At 39.2% G+C, this 23,477-nt stretch overlaps 1 protein-coding gene across 1 annotated transcript in view; it reads right to left on the bottom strand.

Annotated features, from left to right (window-relative positions):
* Positions 1-20,390, bottom strand: part of HCN1 (hyperpolarization activated cyclic nucleotide gated potassium channel 1) — a 192,196-nt gene extending 171,806 nt beyond the window's left edge. Inside the window, 1 exon segment of the mRNA XM_030969114.1 lies at positions 19,927-20,390. Within this exon segment, the coding sequence (XP_030824974.1) occupies positions 19,927-20,300 (374 nt within the window). The 5' untranslated portion in view covers positions 20,301-20,390.
* Between the last annotated feature and the right edge of the window lie 3,087 nt (positions 20,391-23,477).

Here is a 23,477-nt window from a genome sequence, read left to right as displayed (position 1 = left end):
ATCTTTTCACTCATAATTTATTTACTATATTTTTAAAATTACGGTAATAGCAGTGTTTTTCAACTCTGGAATATGGTGCTGAAGTGTTGGTGTTTTCTTCACTGCCACAGGCTGTCCTGGATAGGATGAACAGCCTGTTCAAAATAAGTGCCTACCCAAGCAGTGAGAAAGAGTTACTTTGTATTAATTAATCACTATTTGTATTAGGCTTAACAATGTAAGATGCTATGAATTCCAACAGGCATTTTATTTTCCACCTTATATCCCTAACCCAGAGAAAACAGAGTCTTAAGGAAGGAAATTCCATCTCTGAATTAATTCACCGCATAATTTGCTGTACATACAAATTCAGATTCGCTTGCCTTATTATTTCCTTTTTCTGCCCATCAACAGCAGAGTCTCAATTTCCATGAATCAGCATAGTTGGAGATATGATTATCCTTACTGCACACCCAGACTGCACCAGCAGAATTTGTCGGTGGTCTCACAAACCACACAGCAGAGCGAGCAGCGTCTCAGGCATTGAGGGGTGTGAGTGGAGGCTGCAGGACAGTCAGGGCTTTGCTTAAGTTTACATTTTCTCAGTTTCAAGAAAGACTGTAAAAATTCTGATCTTTTATTAAAAAAGAGTAAGTCATAGCAGTAAAACTTCAGGAAATTCAGTCTGAACAATGGAAATAAATACTCATCTACATTACAAACTGGAAGGCCATTGAAAAAGATACTTAACTAAGAGTGCTTGTAAAATATCTCTGAATCAAAACCTGATGCATCACAGATTAGGTTTTTTGATCTCAGATGCAACACAATTTCACTATACACAATTGGAGAATCAGGAACTGTAAAAAAATTTCACAAGCTTTCTTAGAAAACTTGTTTCCTCTTTAGCTAAACATTATGATTGACTAGTAGATGCTCAGTGAAATGAACACTGACTTTCCTTTTTGCTTTGTTTTGGTCTTTTTTTTTTTAATCTCACCTTCAAACACATCTTTATTTCCTTTGCTTTCAAGATCACTGGTTCACTTAACAGAGAAATCAATGTCCTATATAAAACACAACAATCTTAGCAGAAATAACAGTAATTTTAAATTTTGTTGTACTGTATGTTAGTGAACACTAAACGTGGTATTATTCATATCAGAATTTCATTCTCATTGGACATGTTATCGTTCTCTGGTTGTGCAACTCTATTTTTCTACTAACAGGGAACAAAGCTGGATGCCTGAAAACATCTGCAAAACACAGAAAATTACTGGGATGTGCTGAAGGACAGGAGAATGAAAAAGGGAGTGTTTTCTTCAGAGGACCCAATTCTTTTAATGATTGCACAGGTGTCTGTGCCTGAAAACTTTCAGAAAAATTATCACTGTTTTTTTTTTACAACCTTAAAAGAGGATATCCCCTTCCACCCAGCTATCCATTTTCATTCTGCCCATCTGTTTCTCTCTTACAAATACACACACCTAGAGGAAAACAGGCTGCTTCTGGGAAAAAGGCATACAAATTAAATACCAAATTCATTCTTTTTTAGCAATAAATACTGCATTCAACATCCTCCATAGAGAAAACTCTGTTAAATGTTGCCAATCCGTACTTGATTGCTTCAGTGATTTTGGGTCAGCAGCAATTTTATTTTTTTTTAAGATTTCCAAACATAGAATTTACTGTAATCTATCTCTGTGACCATATTAATACAAAGGCATTAAAATTACTAGTGGAGTGCCACTATGTTTTGATGGCCTGTCGCAGACATTCTCTTTGTGAAAAATCCTTTCCTTGGGATTTTTCCTTCTGAGAATCTGTGGCCTCAGAGAAAGACATAAACAATAGGTTATCTCCTGCTGTGGTACGCAACAGGTCAGTCTGGATTTGCCCATCTTGGATGTTTAGAAATAATGGCCAATCCAGAACTGAGAGCTCTCTCAGACACAGTCTGAGAGAGCGGGGTTTGTTATCATTCTTTACTTTTCTATTCTTAGTTTAGCAAGCTTCTGAAAAGTTCTCCTGCTTTTTCTCTGTAGTATAGTTATAGTATATGTATGTATCATAAAATAATAAATCAAGCCTTCTGATAATGGAGTCAACCTTCTCATCTCTTCCTTCACCCAAGAACCCTTGTGACCACCGTCACAACGGCCTGTTTTGCACAAGCAAACAGGTCACTTCTACAGTTTTGTCATCCTTCTGCATGGATAAAACTTTCCCCATCTGCATGTAACTAATTTTGCAAAGCTTTAGGAAGACAAAACTCCAGGGTTGGTACTTTGTTTTGCTTTTAAAGAATAAACTGTTCTCCTGAATTTGTCAATTTAGATTTTTTTAGGTTACTCTATTTCCACCTTGACAACTTTAAGCTTATATTAAGTAAACACAAACAAGGAATTGTTTTAAGGCTGAAATAAAATCTCTTTCATGGCTCACCTCTCTTGATTGCAAAGCACACACAGAATTCTAACAGTGTGTCCTACACACCCAAGTGGGGATACTGAAGGGCAGAAATATGATTAAGTGACACTTTCTCGGGTGAAAATTTCATCAGCATTTGCTATTCCTTTTCAATTCATATCACTAGTTTAATGAACATTCATTGACTTAGCAAGGTAACCTGCTAGAGCAGCAGAAAGGCTTTTTCTACCTGTCTGAGACTGGTCAGTCTGGGACAAGGCAGAGGCTGATGTTCTGAAAACTGTGTTTCCCTGGCTGAAATACAAGCAGTGCTGGACTTGGGAATCTTCCAGCTAAATGGTTTCATTCTGATGGAGACTAAAAGCAATTAAAAAATAACCTAATAATGAACTTTTCAGACCACCAGAAAAAGTAATTTGATTTCAGAATAATACTGGAGTCCATTACTTCAACGTTAGCCATACATACTTAAGAGATCCAATGTATGTGGGAAAACAGTTTTGGTGTTTTTTTAATCTTTATACAATTTCCTACCTCAAAAAGATATTACTAAAGTTCGGTGATACTGAGACTCTTTTCTATATAACCACAGAATGTACCTAAAATTACAAACTTCCACAATTTCAAGAAGATTTCATTCTTTATATCTCTTTAAACCCACTTAGCAGTGGCAATTTGCAATTTGTTGCTCAGTTGTGATTCTATGCACAAGGCAGATGATTAGATAAATGCAGCTCTCAGGGGACCTGATCAGAGCCCAGTGAAGCCAATGAACAGCAATTTACTACTTTGAAAAATCTTTGGTTACATAGTTTGGCTAGGTTTAAAGCTTGAGTGCTTTGAATACTAGAAAAAAAATCACATACTGACCATGGAAGGATACTACAAAACTAGTTAACTAACATATATTTATTTATTTATATATATATGTATGTATGTACCTTTTCAGTATATTTTCAATTAATATTTAACCAGTGGATATCTCATCAAAAGACAAATTGGTTCTTGCTATGCATTCAGCAGCTTCCATCTGAAGTTTTCATAGTATTTTACATGCATTAAAAATTCAGTCAGACTTCTGAGAAATAAAGGTACAGTAAGGAGAAGTAACTGCACTTACTGCATACAAGAGGAAAGGACAGAGAGTATAAAGAGAAATTTATATAATATAGCAATATTATTTAAAAATTAGACTTTAGTTTTTAGCCAATAATCCCCTAACAGAACTGTTTGAATACCACTGATATTTGCAGTTGCTTTTCCTCCACAGAAACTTATTAAACTACAGTAGAAGGAATTAAAGCCTGACTTCCACTTCACCTTGGGCAAGAACAGTGGATCACTGTCAGTGGAGCTCTGATAATGCTTTTGCTCTCCCTCGTTTTTACATAACTCCTCCTTTCTGAGCAACTTGATCTAGTGGGTTGCATCCCCACCCATGCCAGGGTGGTTGGAACAACATGAGCTTCAAGGTCCCTTCCAAGCCTGGCTATTCTATGATTCCAAGATTCTTCAGCACCCTCCTCATTAAAAAAAATGTGGGTACTGCCCCTGTCCAGATGAGTACCAGACTGGAAAAGGGCACTGATGAAGAGTCAGGGCTCACAAATACATTTTTTCATAGCAAGTGCTGATTCTGTCTTTGCATATCTGATCGAATGGATATATATCACATCATCAAGACTGCTTCTGCATCAACACATGTCACAGCACAAGCATTACAGCTTCCTCCAATCCACCCCCTCACACAAGTTATCAGACCACTGCTCTCAGAATCAGGCAACGTTTTGTGTAGGGGCTGTAACTGATTTGTTTCAGTTTGATATCATCAGCCCTTAAACCAACTGAAAAGTGCCACATATTGGTTATCTAAGTGTCAGCAAATTTTTGTAGTGGATCACTGTAAAATATGCATTCACATTCTCAAATTAGAAATGACCACTTTAAAGGTATGAAAAAAAGTTTAAAAGAGACAGATCTAAAAATATTTCAGCTGCAAAATAATCTTGTATCTCATGTTGAAACACTTGCATTAATTAAGAATTTTGTAGTGACAGTAATTTTAAGAGTGCCATTTAGAAACATGACATTTAGGATGCCTCCATACTAAAAATTCAGAGGCTTAAACTGGAAGAAGCCTTCAGTAATTCTTCTCAACAAAGAATCAAGTGAAAAGGAAGGTAACTTCCTAATGCCCTTCCAAAAATTAGAAAGCCAATCAGTATCAATTAATATTTTCCTTTAATAGATTTTTTCTTTAACCAATTAAATCTCAATTATCATATATATATGATAATCATGTATAATCTTTAAGTTTCTGCTGACAGGGAAAATTCTATTTTCTCTACTTCAGAGAAAGAGAGGACAGGGAAGACGTCATTCAGTAGCTATTGATAGATCTCAGGCATAGGGTTTGGTGAGGAGACTGCCCATGACCACCAAATGAGGTAGGACAATTCATTTCTCTAATTAAAAAAACCAAGAAAAAACCACACCAAAAAAAAAACAACCCCCCCAAAAAAAAACAAACAAAAAAACCAAACACCCCCAAAAAAAAAAAAAAAAACAAGGCTAGAACCATCAACTTAGATTTGACATATATACATATATAACAATTTTATTCTGGTAATCAGAGGTAAAACTGGCTTTTTGTGTAGCTGTAACATGATACAGTACATTTGGAAAAGGAGCTTCAAAGTAGGACTTAGTGTATCATTTCTTGACAAAGTGCATTGAAGGCAAGAATGGGCACTATTTTCAAACCGACAGAAAAAAAAAAGAGCCAGTCTTCAAATTTCATGAAGAGAAAAACTGGAGATGTGAAAAAGTGTGAAAGAACTATAGATAGACATGAAGCAAGCTGATATACTCCCACATCATAAATGAAAACAAATATTCACGACTGAATATTTACATTCATCTTATGTATCTGCACAGATGTGCAAGACTCTAATGCAAGACCGGGTAATCAAGATATATATATCAAGTTTAATTATTATTCCCCTTTACAACTATTTATAGCTGACTTTTGGCTACAAAGCCTATGTTTCCTTGACTATAAAAATAAGTACTGAAATTTCAACCCTTTAAAATCAATGACAGTACACTTAAGAATCAGTAAGTTATTTTAATGTAATCCATGAATATCACTGCAGTAAATAATTTGCTTCAAATGGTAATAAATCTAATTTATATCTGTTAAAAATATAATAACTTGTTTGTTCTGAAAATAACATCAGAAAATGATGTACGTATGTTCAAATCAAATTTATAATTTTATTAACTTATACTATGATGAAAAATATTAAAATACATTTCAGACAATTTTTAGGGAAGCAAAGGAAGCAGAAAGATCAGATTTATGGCAGAGCAACATGGTAAGTAATTAGGGTCATGCCACATGCATCCTCCTTTCAAGAAACACAGAATACCTAGAGCTTTCATCAACACCTGTGAACATCCATTGGATTTCTTCATCTGTCTGTGGGCAGCTAAACTCAGGATCTCCCACATCTCAGGGAGTTCACTTTCCCCAAGCCATACGGTGCCTCCTGAAGTGAGGTATGCTGCTGACATGTTCTCTCTCCCTAAACAAATATAAACTAGAGCAGGAACAAAATCTTGTTCCCAAGGAAGGCAATGACAAGACAGGAGAGGTGTTCTCAGTTCCTCATTCCACCAAAGCAGAACAAATCTGAGAGGCGATTTTGTTATTGGAAGCATCCATAACAGAGGTGCTATGCAAAGTCAATGCACAGGTTCAAATCCTCTCCAGCAGAGGAAGAAAATTATTCTGCAGTTTCAACATCCATGCTGAATGATTTTAATTCCTAAGCAGATAAAAGAAACATTTAGGTATGCACTCAAATACACTGGAAATTTTAAGATTATGGAATTATTATTTTAATAATTTTATTAACTGAACTAGTATTGATTTATCTAAAACATCAACTAATTGGAAATACAGTGTGCACAACATGTAAGAAATGAAAGGCGTAATCTTTCACAAGCTTGATTATACCTTTCCATATGTACGTTACTTAACACTTTTTTACAGGGGGATGCACTCCACTTTTCCAATTACTCAGCTTGTATTCACATCTCTCTGCTAGCCATTTGCCTTCCACTGTATTTAAGCAGATACAATGTTAAAATTAACATTTCTTTAAGACTTCCCAATTTGCATACTGCACATCCCAGTGTTACCATCCTTCTGACAGCGTAGCGCTCTGCCTGCATTGCCAAAACAAATCAGCGCATTATGCAGCTAGACAGAGCGGTGATCAGATAGACCTGATATTCACTTGTTTAAAACAAAAAGGAAAACCCAGAAGAGCAAACAAAGTAAACAAGAAAGAGCATACATTATGCTCAGAGATGCTCTAGTTACCAGCCTAAGTAACCCAGACCTTGTCAGCTCTGCCTCTGCTCCCCTCGTCGACTTTTCCTGCTGTTCACCCTCCAGAAAGCTCCATGCAAGCTGGGCTGAGCACAGCCTCATGTGCTGCTGCTGCAACCTCAGCCAAGGCTGGAGGTTTGGAATACAAACCAAATTTCTGGGGATGCAAAATCTCTGACATTTATTAATATTGGTCAGTGTAATGGAATGCAATTGCTGAATGGTCTTTTTGCAGTTTAATCCAATATAAGGAAAAAAGAGGGTTTTTTTTTTTTTCAACATCATTACTTCAATTATTCTTAAAAAAGGAAACAAGTAAATTCCTTTCAAAAATCCCAAACCAGCATATGTGAACTTAATATTTGAATGGTTTTGTGATTTGCAAAACAGAAGATAGCCCACAATATCAAGCACCAGGAGTTGCCTTTACAGCACACCTTTGCCAGCAGTACAGGAGGTAATTTCCATTGCTTGCTTGCAAATAAACATGAGGGTTTATTACATTTTATCACAGATATATGCAATAATGACACACAACTGAGATCCTAAAACCAGTAGGTATTAAATTTACAAACTATATATAGAAAGTGTTTATTGAATTACAGCAGATTATTTGCTTGAAATACATTTGTTAAGTGTTTTGTTTTAAATTAGTCATATGAAATAGTTATTGAACCACTGGAAGATACATTTTACCAAGACCTAAAGTAATTTAAAATTCTGTTCTATCTTCATTGAGACAGAATCATCTAAAGTGGAGTTGTTATACAAAATACATACACTAGATAAAAGTTTTTCCTCTGCACTGCCTTTATTCATTTTTGTAAGAGAGCAAGTCACTTTAGGCACCAGAATGTCAGTTTGCAGACTGAAAAATGAAAGATTGCTAAAGATATTAAGATTTGAAAATTTATTCAAATTTAACTACAGGCTTTGTTATATGCCTCACCTATAAATATTTATCAGAAAAAAATATAAAAGGGAATTATTTAATAATCTGCTTCTTCACTTTATATTTTGGTGGAGTGACTTTGACAGATGACTTTGAAGTCTCTTCATGCAAAAATTCTTTCTCCAGTCTTCGAGTTCAAACAAAACAGTCTGAATTCCTTACAATGGGCTGGTCTTGACATCAGACACCCACTGCAGGTTAGGGGTTGCAGGGGGAAGTGTCTGCACCCAAGTAAAGTTGCCTCTAATTGTAGCCACTGATAAGCAGCTCTAAAATAAGCACTCAAAGAAACTTTGGTCAGGGACCCATGACCTGAACTATAAACAACCGCAAGAATACCAAGGAAGCTCTTTACTTCCATACTGATAGATGACTCTTGTTTTGACACAGCAAAACAAAATGAGCTGCCCTTTCTGTGGTGAATAAAACACCAGATGTCCATCCTTATCTTCCATCCATATTCACTCAAAATGCAGTTGCCTAAATATAATAAATAGGTTTCTGCCTTTCAGCAAATGAAAACATTTTACTTTGGAGATCTCATAAGAGGTTTTAGCCACAAGCCAATACTCCTCAGAAAGACAAAATTTAATTTAGCCAAATGTTTATGTTTCATTTTTTGGAGGACAGTGAGTTATGAACTAATCAAATGCGTTTGAACTAAAGATGTGCAATAATTAAAACTGCCAAATAGATATTAATAATTTATTGGTGGAGAACAGCGAGAAATTGAGAGTGAAAAATTAACAGAGCTTTTCTTCATAATCTTAGAATATACATTGATCTGTAAATTGTAAATCAAAATATATAATACAGCAAAAATAGAAGCTGAAACAAATTTGCATTATTCTGACACAGTAGTTCTGCAAAATACACAGTACCCATAGGCAACGTTTTTTAAAAATCAGGTTTACCATTTTGGGCTCCTCCTTATGACTGGAATTCTGAAAGATGTTCAGGCATGGAGTCCAGATGCTTACAAGTATCTAGCTCCTGAAATTGAAAGATAGATGGGCTCCTGACTCCCATTTCAGATCTTCATCTAACATCCTATAGATTTGCACATTGTGCAGAGCACTGGGTAAAACTGACACTTTCAAAGCCGTTCCAGAAACGGAAAAATTTGTACTGGAAACACGAAACCAAGTTAAATACCATATTCCATTTGCTCATTTTGCCAGTGGCACAAAATCAGCATGCACATTCAACGCAGACGAACTGCTATTCAGTGACACTTCACAGAATCACGAGTCAGCAGCCCCAGCAGGAACATCTGCCACCATTTTAGGCAGATCCATGGTACCTGCATTCCCAGGCTACACAGCTAGCTCTCCTTCCCCGAAGCAAATCTGAACTCTGCCATGCTATGAGGAACAAGTGTGGGAGTGGAAGTTCACTGCAGCTCTCCCATCCATTCCACAGAAAGATAAATTTGGTCTAGCCTGTGGAGAATGTAGAAGTTGGCTGTGGCTTAGAAATTACAGAAACAGCCATAGTCACATCAAGCAGTGCTCATACAGTCCCGGGGAATGAGGGGGATGGTGCTGGAAATTGCTGAATAACACTGACTGATTGTGTAATACTGACGGAGTATTCCTCAGACCTGTCTTATTGAGAATCATCTCTCGACAAAAAAAAAAAAATTAGCATGCTTGTGAACAATAAAGCACCACACATGGGCAGACTACAGAAAATCTAACTTTAGGAAACAAGAACAGAGAATAGTTTAAGGTTAAACAAGAAATTTTAAATTCATAGTGAGTGCCTTTAAATAGCAATGTAAAACCAGAGACATTTAATTGGATTCTGTCACAATTTATGTTGTACTTAGTTCACATCCACCTAAATGATATGTATATGAAATAATAAAATTATTACATACTGGATTTAATAATTTTCAACACAAAAACCTTGAAATTGTTTTTTAAGTTCTTTTTCCATTACAGAGAGATGAACCATCATAATAAATTCATTACTTCAATAAATAAACAGTAAGAATATGTACAAATCTTATTGAACTTTTCAACACTCAGCAGTATATCACTGGATTTAATATTCTGTTCCAAATTTCAAAGCCACATTTAATTTAGCAAAAACAAGTATTTCATATAATACTGGCAGAATGCATGCAATTAAAAGTCTGTTTGGTCATGTGGGCACCTCATGCTTAGGTTACTCATCTCTCACTTTTCCCACACATTCAACATCTACTGCTTAATAAGCCATCAGATTTCAGACATTTTCAATTCTGACCCTTTTTAAACGCTCTGATAGATTGCCTACCATCTGGCAGTGCTTACTCTTGGTACCACACTCCCTTTGCATTACAAAACTGTGCTTCTGATAATTATATCTTTAATGTGGTAGATGTATGCAAGACTTGAATTCCCATGCTGGCAGTATACAAGCTGAAGGGACAATTTCGGCCGGGTGCCTGTGTAACAGTGTACGGTAACAATATGTTCAACTGCATCACAGTGCAATTCTCAACAGAAGGCTGCTAACCTGTCCGAGTCAAGGGAAATGGAAAATATACATGAAGTTATTTTGGTTGTTTTTAATTACTACAAGGCATTTTACAAACTGCAAGAGGCTATGAAAATACCTAAACTAACCTCTCCCTGCTAGTTTGAACAAACAGCTCAGTATCTTCTAGCTAACAGACTGAGTAAGAATGGAAAACTACACAGCAGAACAAACAAATTTTAAAAATATAAAATCAGTGCATTGTTTCCATTTATTTAAAGGAATGCATTATATCTTCAGAAAGGATGTAGGAGGATGAAGAGAAGACAGAATGAGGGGGGAAAGGAAGTTGCTTCCAAAAAAATACTTTCGGGGACTACATCCATGTACTCCTAGGAACTTTTGAATGCAAATTCCCTGTAGCATGATTTCACTGACTGAAAATTAAACCATAAGAAATGCTATAAACAAAAGAAAAAGTAGGATTCAGTTCTTCGGCAGTCATCTTGATAAGAGCTTCCATGAACACTATATACACAGCTCTGAAAAACAGCACTTAAGAATACTTTGTAAAATACCAATACATTGGGTGTATGAGAAAGATACCCAATTAAAAACTGAAGTTTGAGGTATATCTTGATTTATTTTGCTTCTTTTGTTCTGTTTCCAAGTTTCAATCTACCAGACTAATCCCAAGCTGGAAAAGCAATTCTTTTTGTTACCACCGGGCTTGTCTGGCACTAAAGGCAAGGTGAACCACAGTGACAGACAAGCCTGGCTCTCACCTTCACTGAAAAATCAGGCGCAAACAAGCCCATATGCAGCTATTCCAATGATCTTGTCGGCCTGGATGTGTTTGGGGAAAACAGAGGCTTGCAAGCATCTACTGCCAGGCAGTAATAAGATGTTTAGGGAGTAGCAGCACCTGCTACAGGTTTCATGGCAATTTCTCTGCCAGACCTAAATAATAAGTCCTCCTGGAATGAACAACTAGACGGAAATCACTTAAGAGCCTGATGAAAAACCTCTAACTAACCGTGTGAAAGCTTGATTGCATCTCTGTGGTTTTGCAGCCATGCTTTTATTCCATCTCCTCGGGAGAGCTGGATAGATCTAACTCTACAAAACTTATAAAATTCTGTGTATTTTCCACAGCTTTTCCCTAGGAAAAGATAAACCAATTATTTGTTATTGGGGGTCTCATTATATATTACTCTAAATTTACTGCAATCCACGTATCGGCATTAAGGTCAGATCATTTCATCACCACACTGTCTATTTCTGCAGTCATGCAGAAATGAGGTGCTTCTTGGAGGACCTGGTAAATTAGTGTTAGATGCAACAGAATCAGCTAGGGAAACATCAATATTTCCACACCTTAGTCTGCTGATATAAGAGGGTAAAAAAAAAACTGGAGGCAACCAGGGTACAACATGTATAGAATTGATACTGTGAGAGCACAATTTATTTCTACGGCGCTCTTTATATACTGGAGCTTTAGTGTAAATGTACGATTCAGTGATTTTCAGACAAAATTGGATGAAAAAGAGTACTTTCACTTAAATCCCTCCCCAGTATTAAAAACTTATAAAAACCTCCCAAAATTAAAAAAAAAAAAGTTTACTGGTTGTTTTAAAGTAATTTTAAAAAATAAACTCACTCAAAAAATATTAAAAAAAAAACAGAACCAACATAGCTTAGACTGTGAACATAAAGCAACCCCTGCTTTTTCAGTTGAAAACAGAATATCCTAATATGAATTTTTAATAATTATGTTCTTAGAGATAAAAACTTAATAGCAGTAGCATACTAAATTCCAATAGTGGATCAAAATATTTATTAAATGACATGCTTAATTAGATAATATATACACATAAACAACATCAAAGATAATCACATAAAAACAAAATCCTATTCTTAGTTATAGAATGTAACTTAAGTTTTGGGTACTTCACTGGAAAAAATGAAAATGGCTTTGGGGTTAGTTTTGTTTTTTTTCAAATATGTAATGGAAACAGTATGCAGCTCTTTTGTAATTAAATGAACATTTTCTGAACATGAGTTTATTCCAGACTTATTCTAGTTGCTTTGCATTGCAAGGCAATAAGATTACTGAAAAATACCATGCAGCTTGCCTGAATCTGTCATCAGATTAAAAGATATTAATAGAGATTTTATAGAAGCTAAATGACAGTGTCCTTGAGGTAGTACTGACATTGACTCCAGCTGATACAGTTTTTGGTCATTAACATACCTTACTATGTGTCTAGAACAAGCTCTCCAATAATTAGAGCTGAATACACCATGATTTTTAAAATTAAATCATGCCTCTGGGAAAGAATCGGGAAATAGACAGCTAAAGGACCTTCAAGCAATTAACGAGAACTGTACTGTCAGGTTAAAAATTAAACATTGCAAAGTAGGTTAAAAGTTTCCTCTCTCAAAAAAAATGTATATTGACATAGAAAACAGTTCTCAAAAGCAAAGGTGAGAATGGATACTTCTTGTTTATCATCAAATTAAGTAAATTTCTTTTCAATTTTTCATATTCTACACACACTCATCACTAAAAATAGTTTTTTGCTTCTTATAGCTTCAAGTTGAACCTCTCAAAAAATCTGACAAAGTTTAATTAAATATTACAGTGCCATTGATCTTAGATAGGTAGGCAGCAATGCAGCACTAAAGACTCATACTTTTTAGGTGACCTCTGCATTCATACATCTCTATTTCTGCTACTCCAGGCTGAACAACCAGAAACTGAGCCACTCAAATTTTTACTTTATTATATAACCCCCCACACACAGAAAAGCCTAAAGCAACTTATCACATCCTATGCATCTTTCAATTAGCTGTTGTAGTCACCAAACACCCAATCAAATCATAAATCTAGACCTTTGTATATTACTCGATGCTTTTACACAGTATTCCAATACTCAAATCTGAGAAACCTAGGATGAAGAAAAAACTTTTACTGACTCAATTACAAGCATCACTTATTTTGATGTGCTAACAAATGGAGTCACAGGACCCATTTAAAAATGTGCTGACGTGCTAAAACAATCAATTGGAATACCAGAATCAGTGCATTTTCCCCACAGGCCCAAGCACGATGAGACCTAATTTTGGATATGTGTATACAGAGATATGGATACAGATCATATTTATCAAGCAATTTTTTCTCCTTGCAGTCAAAGCAAAAAAAAAAAAACAATCAGAAAACTGAAGATGAACTCTCATGATATGGACTGTCCTGGGTTAAATTTTAAAGACTCACATATAACATCCCCAAAACATCATCTTTGACGTACATGTTACAGAATTATTAATGGGAATTCTGTAACATTTGGGTTTACTTTATTTTGTTGTGGTTTCTTTCTAAACATCTCAAAATCATGATGAACATACTTGCCTTTAGATAGATTGTCTAGAAAGTGAACACTGTAAAACTAAGCATCTTGCAGAAAAAAAATGTACTTTTGTGCATATTCATAGGTGCTGCCAGTGATCTTCAAAATGTCCCAAGTTAAATTAAAAGTAACTCAGAGAACTAAGGGACTGAGTTACACTTATTCAGCTCTTTCTCTCCCCTAAACTTTATTCAATGTTCAGGTACATAACACAACAAGTGTGAAAGACTCTTTCTTTCCAGGACTAGAATGAACATAATGAAAACTGGCAAATGTTCAACATATAAGTGAGCTCAAACTATGCATTAGTATTCTACATATCCAGAGACAGAAGGATGTCTTATTAATAAAATGAATCACCTTGCTTGAACAAACAAGGGCATACGGCTTCCCACATGCCCTAGAGGTCTGGAAGGCGGGTGGCTGCTGCACCAACTTTGGGTGGACTCCACTGCCTTGCTTTAGCAGCTCTTGAAGAAAATCTCAAAGCAGACGAGAGTACACAGCCCTCATGAGTCCAAAAGCACAAAATGCACCACTCTATCCCTATTTTCCCTCACACATCCTTGCTTACAAATAGAAAAGGAAAAGTCAAAGTACAAAAGGAAAAGTCAGTACCTAGCTTTAGTCAACTAGATTTCGTAACAGATGAATCCATGATAACCACTGATGAAAAATTATTCAATGCAGAAAATAATAGGAACGGGAGATGAAAAACAGCCTAATGCATTTCTGGCCTATATTTCACATCAGAACATTTCCAACAGACTATTTTGTTGCTTATTTTTGGTCCTGCCTCCTAAACATCTAATTTAGATACTTGTTGCTGCAATTTCACTCCATTACTTCAATGTAATTTCCTTCCTATTGGTAACATCCGTTTATGCATTTGAGAACCATTACTGTATTTCTCTTCAGCCTGCCTTTATGAGAGTTGCATTCTACCTGGGGAACTATTATGAAGGCAATACATAACTTGATGTCAGACGGAATTTTCAAACATTATAAATGCATTATTTAGGTTAATGCTACAATTCTGTCATTTTATTTTTTAGGGCATTTACAGAAGTAAAGGGCAAAAATTGTTGAAATGCCACAAATAAAACCCAACTACTATTAATAATCTTTTTAGTACTAATGGAACTCCATGTTTAGTCAAATGTAAGGACTGAACATCTAGCAATACGAATAGTTTATCTGTACAAAGTTTTTCTTTAGTAGAACTAAAAATTATGGTCACAACAATAGTATTTGAAAATTATACATGAAAGATAGCCCCAGATGAATCTGTGCTTCATTCATAAGAACATAAATAATTTTTTTTTAAATTGTTTGCACAAGGAATGTAGTGTATATAGTACAATTATAAATCCATGATTATGATTTTATTAGTGAATTCAGAAGGGTCAATTCTGCAATAGAATCTCATGACAAATCCTGAGCAACAAGAAATGACTACCTTGAGAATACACAACTATGGCCATTTCATATTCCTACACTACCAGTGACATAATGTATCCATTAAACCCATGCAAATTTGTATCTGAACTGTTTAATATAGACCAATATAGACATGATTTATGTCTTTCATTTCGAATACATATACCTCTATCAATTACATTTAAGTCTGATATAATACATTTTGTCTTCAGTGCATATAGCATTACCTTCCAACTCTACTGCTCTACATAAACCTAAGTATGTAACAGCTCACAAAAACATAAATCTCATTAGCTTCAAGAGAGACATTCAAAACATGTGACAAAAGAGAAGCACAAAGTGCTTATCCTAAGCTTCTTAAGACACAACTTAAGATAGGTATAACACATAGAGTGAAGACTGGTCCCAAAAGGCAGGTTTTAAAACAATGCACGCATGAATTTTACAGACCTGATTGTGAGCTGCACATATAACATGCACAGTCTGTCATGTTAGGGCAACTGCTGGTGGTCAAAGACAGGTCCAAAATATAGGTGAAAATGAAAAAGAAAATCGATTCATAATGCAAATATAAGTTCAAATGTTTTTTAAAAGGTATAATTTAAAAAAACCATGAGGCATGCTAAACCATGGCAATTGTGACTTACAGTCTGGCACACGCTTACTTGAAAATTGAAGCTGTACATGTGTATGACAACATGGATGGGTTGCATAAAACTGCACAATATAACAGAATGTTTTTTAACAGCAACAGAAGCAAATCCTTCTGTAACTACCCAGACATATACATGCAAATAATGTGTCTTTCACCCTGATCAAAACCCTTTGAAACCTGGCATTAAATTACTTACAAGGTATTACCAATGAAGCCTTCAATGATTTATAAAGATTTCCATGATAAACCTCAAACATTCACATGATGCCTTAAATGTGTACATGAAAAGGTTTTGAAACTGGAGTGGCACACAAGCTAAAAAACAATCTGTACTATTCACTACACTCTTAAATTTTCTGTTCAAGTTTTAGAAATAATTCTGCTTTTACTTTACTGTTAACATTAAAATAAGGCTTTAGGTTTCTTGGATAAATGCAAAGTTACCCAGAGAGATAAAATGCCAATGTTTTTTGGTTTCTTTTTTCCTAATGTTGCAAATTAATTTATACTTGGTATTATTTACACAAGGTAAAAAGACCTTCAGCTCTGCCTGCACTGCACCTCTTTACCTGCTGCTCTGACAGACAATGCCACATCACAGTCTTACTTCATCTCAAAGCCCGTTAAAATTTTTGTCCCCACTTCCAGACAAAGGCTGCTCCCAAACATCAAGCCTACCGTAACCATCAGAGTGTGAAGGCTACATTTACGCATTCACGCATTATTTCCACTCAGTCTGTCTCATACATTGCTATTTCTGCAACTCTGTAGCAACTCTGTTTTCTTTATAGATTGCTGACTACAGATGCCCTAGCCAATGTGGTAATAAACCCAAGATTTCCTTGACAGTGTTTCTCTTTGGGGAGGGAGGGAGAGAGACGCTACAGGGCTGGATGAGAAGCCCAGGCATGTGCAAGCCAGCCCTCTGAACATTAAAGAAACTCCTTACATGCCAAAGGACATGGAGTAATTAATCATCTAAAAATCAGTCACGTACATTTCCATTAATACCAGAAGGCCGTAACATATAAAAGTCATCCAAAGCCCATGTCCACCACTAATCTCCTATGAAATAAATGACATGTGTGAGGCAGCAGCAGAACCATGTGCAGTTGCTCCCACCTCCTGTCAGCTTCGTCCTGCTCTCATCCAGTGGCTGCAAGGCCACAGGGCTGGACCAGTGAAGCTCTCCTGAAGGCTCATCCTTCCACAAATGAGAATGGACGGCTGGAGGCACTCAGTATCTCACAGAACACACACAGGACTTCAGCAAACTCTGACTGATAAATTCACTTTTGTTACTTAAGCAATTACACAGAATTGTTGCCGAGCTTTAGAGATACAGTAGTCACGGCTGCAAAGTGATAAACAGAGGCCTTGTGCTGGGTTCGATGTGCATTAGGTGGAGGGTTTATATAACAGCTACCAAATTACACATTAACCTCAGAAGACTGGGAAAAGACAACCAGGATCAAAATGGTTCCCTTGTGGGAAAACTATGTAATACTTATTGAATTTAATCCTCCAAGGGTGTATCTGCCCAAAGAAGAGACAATTTTTCCCTAAAATGCAGGCAAGATGGAGAGCCATGAAACTAAAGACCAAGCCCCACAAGGCTGCAGGTAACCAACTGACAGAGCACGGGGTTTAGAGACAGCCTCCACATTCTGTTCATACCAAAACAAAGGGCAGAGGGGCACTGAGATGCTGCCCACTCCTCCAAATGTCACAACAGAATACCATTTGGTGTAGATTAATATATTGTTTTACAAAAAACATGAGAATGAAATCAAGAAATAAAACCAAATACATCAAATTATCCCAGGAAATGCATACAAGCATGCAGAACTAGGAAAAAAATAAAAGAGTGTGCAGAAGCCTATACCAGAATTTTCTCATATTTTACATGGTTAACCCAGTATTTTCCTAAGTGTGTCTACATTTAAAGTCTACTGAGATGTCTATTTTCATAGGTGCCACAAATACCCTTATAAGAGCTGTATTTACAAATGCATAATACATCTCCTCATATGGATACCATAAAATACACAGCTTTTTACTTTTTTCTTGTTATTTTAGTAGAAAATTTAGTTCTTTCCTCTGATGGAAAGAACATCAAAACAGCAGCATGGGAATACCTGTGTCTCTTTGGATGCTTTAAAGCCTACACTCAGGCACTACATTGTTACAAATAACATGCAAAAATAAATCAATGCAACTCCATCCTTACCCCTGAATTCCTTCCGGTACAGAGCCACTGTTAGATGACATTTAAACGTGCTGTTGTAATTCCCAAATAAGGTGAATATACTGTATAGTACAAGTTCTTCACGCATTTTGCACTGCCACCCAAAGAGTGGTACCACTGCACAGCTGCAATTGTTTCGGGAGAAAAAACACGCGCATCTCATATTTCTCACTGAAACAGTCCTACAGGCTAAAAAATTGGATCTGGAGCCTGCCACACCATCCCAATACTAATGAAAGACTATGAACTTTATTTAAAAACCAAACACTTACTCTAATAAAATAAAAACTTTAAAAAAAACCACCTGAAAGTACCAGTTAATTTAAGAATATGCAGACAACAGGACTGAAAAGGATTCAGTGCTGTTTACTCCTATTTAAAAAAATGGGAAACATATGCTACAATCTCTAAACCTTCCCACTCGAAGAATTAGGACAGAATAAGAAGATATTTCTGTAATGAAACAGAATGAACACGCTCATCACCTATTTCACAGAACTGCTTAAAAAGTTACATGCTGCAAAATACGACAAATAAGCTCCTATTGCCCAATATACCATTCGAGTGTACACCTCACTCAGAAACCAAGCTTACAACAGAACAAGGAAAACTATTTGCTAGAATAACCTCATTCATTTCAACAGAATCCTCACGTGAATAAAGTTACTCATGCACACACACAGATCAGGAAGAGGCTATCAGACCCCCCCCAGTCCCCTATGGATGCTACCACAGCACTAGATGTGACCTGCTACGCCCCTCTCTAGCTAGTAGAAAGGGAGCGGGTAGGTGCTTGGCTCTCCCTCCCCACTTAATGCACCTGCTAATGGAGCTCAGCTGGAAAAGGTACCCCAGGAAAAGAACGAGTGCAGTTTATTCAGTTCAGGGAACCAGGAAAACAAGCAGGGATTTGAAGCATGATTTCAAGTCACAACTGACTGTGCCGTGCTCCTCCACTCCTGTAGCTGTACTGCTCTCAGACGCAGCTGCAAGGTGCCAGCACAGCTCATTGTGAAACACCTCACTCCAAGCAGTCCCGCAGAAACTTGGACTTTGAAAGTATTTCTTCCTGTCCTCACTGAAAGAGTGTTCTCTTTAACCCAGTTTTTTCTTAGAAGATCCATGTAACTATTGAATATTCTGGATTTTCTTTTTTCAAATACAGTCTCTGGTGCAATTCACTTATCATATAGACGCAGGTTGTTCAATTCAAGCTCTTGATTAAATACGCTTAACGACATCGATAGTCCTCAGAAAATATCACAGAGAGCGTTACATTTATAAAAGCACACAGCCAGCTGGCATAGAGTACGAAATGAAAGAATCTTACACTTTCCATGTATTTTTAAAGGGAACTGTAACTTCTTGGGCATTTATTTGCACTCCTTTCTGTATGAATATTCCAGTCCTGCATCCATGCATCTCGCTGTGAAAGCAATATTAATCTGGTATCACATTTGCCTGTCTCCCTATCAAAACATAGTTTTCCACACATCACCTGGATAAACTTATTTTACTGTAACTCTGACAGAGACGCACCTCCTTCTCGCAACCCCTGGAACAAGTGTTTACACACTGGGTGCTCAGGGAAGGGCAGGCGTGTGCAGACACGGGGATTTTACCGACGCCGATGCAGCTGTGTAACCCCCCGGCTGAGCCCTCATTCCCCCCGAGGCAGAGTCGTGCCCGACGGCCCGCGACCCCGCGCCGCAGACAGACCGGGACGGCGGGACGGAGAGCCACAGAGCTCCGCATTCTGCCTCGGGGGCTGCGGGCGGCGCCCCGGCCGGCGCGGGGCCTGCGGGGCCGTCCCGGGTGCAGCACGCTGGAGAGCGCCGGGCCGAGCCCGCGGCAGCCCCGGCCCCGCCGCCCGCCGAAGTTTGCGCCCGGCGAGGAGCGAGGCGCCGGGGCCACCCCTCTCCCGCCCGCCGTGAGCCCCGCGCTAACCTGAAGTCGCTGTAGGGGTGGATGATCCAGAACCCCGCAGTTTTAACCCTTTCCTGCTCCTTCTCCACCGCCTTCTGGCTGCCGAACATGCGGAGGGAGAATTTGTTGACCCCCGGCTGCAGCATGGAGGTGAACTGCCGCTGCATGAAGCCGTACTGCCGCCGGGGTCCCTCGGCATCCTCGAAGCCCACCACGGGCTCCTCGCCCCCGCCGCCGTCCACTTTGAAGCACACCGAGTTGCCATGCTCCTTCACGCCGCCGCTGCCGGGGCTGCTCTGGGCTTTCTCCGCCGAGGCCGCCGGCTTGGCCGGGAAGGAGTTAGCGCTGCCATCGTCCCGGCTGCCGGCGGAGGAGCTGCGCTTCCCAGCCTCCATGCTGCGGGGCGGGCGCACCCCAGCCGCGGCAGAGCGCGGGGAAGCCTCGCCGCCGCCGGTGCCCTTCAGCGGCGCGGCTGGGCTGTGCCGCCCTGAGCTGGGCAAGGCTGGGCAGGGCTGGGCAGGGCTGGGCTGGGCTGGGCTGGGCTGAGCTCCGCGCCGCCGCGCCGCCCGACCTCAGAAGCGCCGCCGGCTCGGAGCGCGCTCCGCGCAGGGCGGGCACCGCCGCCCCTCGCCCGCCCCCTGCCGGCGGTCCCGCTCCGCCTGACATTGAGCGCCGAGTCCTTGAGGGGCCGCGCGGCGAGCGGGCAGCGCCTGAGGGAGGGTCCGGGCCGAGCGCGGGCAGGGGACAGGGGACCGGGGACCGGGGACAGGGCCCCCGAGCGCCGGGCCCGCGCCTCCGCAGGAGCACAGGAACACGCGTAGGTGGATGTTTCACCCTGGGCAAAGCAAGGGGCAGGGCGTGGGGGGGTAGCGTGCCTGTGCAGCCCGAGCGAGAAACAGTGGCCGGGAGTGATGCAGTGAGGCGTTTCCACGGGCTCGGCGGTGCCTTGGGAAGCCTCTGTTGCTCCTCGTGGAGGAGGCGGGCTGGGAGAGGGCAAGAGGCGAGGGTCTGCCTGGCCGTGGGGTCGAGGGGCGGCCCTGGGACTCGCGGAGGCGTTGTGGGTTCGTCCTGCTCAGCGTGCGGTGTGTGTCCGGCACAGGGGAACATCGGGGCACCGTGAGTGAGCAGGGAAGGCCGGCTGTTGAGTGGCATTCATTTTCACAGACGAAGCACATCGGTCCGGTTAGACACCCTGCCAAGCGGCTCTTCCTTGTCCTTTAGCCTGGAGCGGGCTGCAGACGGGAGCCGCGACGTGAGAGATGCTGCGAGCACGGCTGGACCACCCAGGGATGCTGTTCCCATCGGGAGGGCTGTGCTGCCATGGGCACCTGCCTTTTCTCCCTGAAAGGCGTAAAATGGCAGGTGCTCCCGAGTGCGTACACAACCTTTTCACGTATGCCAAGAGGTGATTTGGCCTTTGTTTGCATGTCAGTAGGAAACTGGAGTCCACATTTAGTTTGCTCCACTTGACATTTAAGTACATAAATTATAATTTAGAAGCCCCTAAAAAGCTGAAAAAAGCTGTCAGACAGAAAGGAAACAGTGGGTATTTCTAGCTTCCAGTACTCTACATACACTCAAAGGAAATAGGATATATATTGCCTTCAGTATCTCTACAGACATTGTCCTAGTGATTGCAGGTTGTAACTGGGGAGCTGTGGGGTGAGGTAGGAGCTGAGAGAGCAAAAGAAACTGTTTATAAACCATGAGTGAGGAGGAGCTTGGTCTCTGGTCTGAAAAATGAAAAATGCTGATAATTACCCCAAAAGCTGTGAGGTTTTGTGAGTTACAGAATTATGGAGAATCAATATCTGCAGATATTATTAGGGGAGCTCTAGCATTATGTCTGCCTGCAAAAACATATATTATACCATATACATGTAGGTCTTGGCCTTCCATTTAGAATAGGTTTGACGTAGGTTTGTTTTTCACCCATTCCTGACACGTTTTTCATTTTGCACATTAAAAGTAGAGTAGGAAAGAATTAGTAAAGCCTCACAAGCTTGACTTGTATTTTCAGAAGCATTTTCCAGTTCATTTTTACATGCTTTGTTCTTTACACAACAGATGCTTAAATGTAGAAGAGAAACAGATGTGCAAATCTGCACCTCACCATTTGCACAGTGTCAATCTGGTGCATTGGGGGGCTGTATTTCAAAGTGGGATCTGAGGGCTTTCCTCAGCAATTGCAGCTCTAACAGAATGTTTATGCCTAGTGCACTCAAACACACCATGTTCCATTGATGTTAATGACTTTAGTGAGGAAGATGTTAACATCATGCCAGTGTGGAAGAAGATGACAAGTGCAGATGCACTAGGATGAATTGCTGAAGGCTGGGCAGCGACCAGGATAGGAAGGAATATACTTGTAGAGTGATTGGTTGAGTGCTGACACTCATAAACCTTCCTCACCTGGAGTGACTCTTTTCTGTAGGATTTTATCCTAAGAAAGTGAAGAGTGTGTGCACAGCTGCTAATGGCTCATACACAGCTGCTGATAGACAAAAACCTCATGGTGTTTTATCCCCAAATGATTCCCCCTCCTTCCCTCATCCAATGTCTTTCACTATACAATAATTAAAAAGTAAGAAACTACTACTGTTTTGCACCTTTCTTAGAGAATTAACTCCCATCATATTTGACAGTAACCAAGAAAGGCAAGGGGTGAAAAGTCTAACTCACACGGTGCTTTTTTACACACTCAGACAGCATTCCACATCATGGGCAGTGGAACTGACAATTGCCACGTCAGTCGAATAAATGTTGCAACCTTAGGATTTCTCCTACTTCTTCACAACTTATCCCACAGGACTTTTGCATTCAGTCCTTGACCTGAATGGTCTTTCCCAGCATAACCCAGGACAGCAACAACTAGTCATGTACAGGACAAAAATAGACTTGTAGTGGAGTAAATCAGAACAGTGAAATGGAGACAGTTACAGCTGCAGTAAGCAGATTCTGTAGATCTGTACAAAGATGTACATTTTTTTAATTGGAGAAGCAGTTAGCACTGGATTAATGGTGATGGTCCTTCATTTGTGGATGAGGAAAATTTTACACAGCAAGAGCATTCAATTTTTTCCTTCATGAAACTTGCTTTCACTTGCATTTAATGTCTCATTTGCCAGTATTTATCCTTACTCAGCATGGACTTCAGACCTACCAGAATGACCAACCCTGCCTACCTTTCCCTCTTTACAACAGAAGAATCTGGAAGTGTTCTGTTTCCCTTGGTGGCATTATATAGATATGACAAGGGTTTGTTCCCCGTCAATGCCCTACAACTTAGGAGAAGTTCTTAAAGAAAGAAAATAAGCTACATTACCTGTAACATATGATTTTATGCATGCTTTTCAAACACAGCATATGTATAAACCACACAGGTAAATGTCTCGTGTTAAAATTGAGATTTTGATATTTTTTGCTTCCCATGATCAAACTTTAGATTTCTGTAATTTTTTTTCTGTATAGAAGAAATGTATACTTATTTGTACACATCTGAGTGATATTTGTCCTAAGTATGGCCTAATTGACCTTAACAGCTCAACATCTTGCAATTTTTAATAGCAATC

The sequence above is a fragment of the Camarhynchus parvulus genome, chromosome Z (assembly GCF_901933205.1).
Source record: "Camarhynchus parvulus chromosome Z, STF_HiC, whole genome shotgun sequence".
Classification (NCBI taxonomy): domain Eukaryota; kingdom Metazoa; phylum Chordata; class Aves; order Passeriformes; family Thraupidae; genus Camarhynchus; species Camarhynchus parvulus.
The sequence above is the reverse complement of the archived record's forward strand: the minus strand, read 5'-3'. Positions and strand labels throughout refer to the sequence as shown.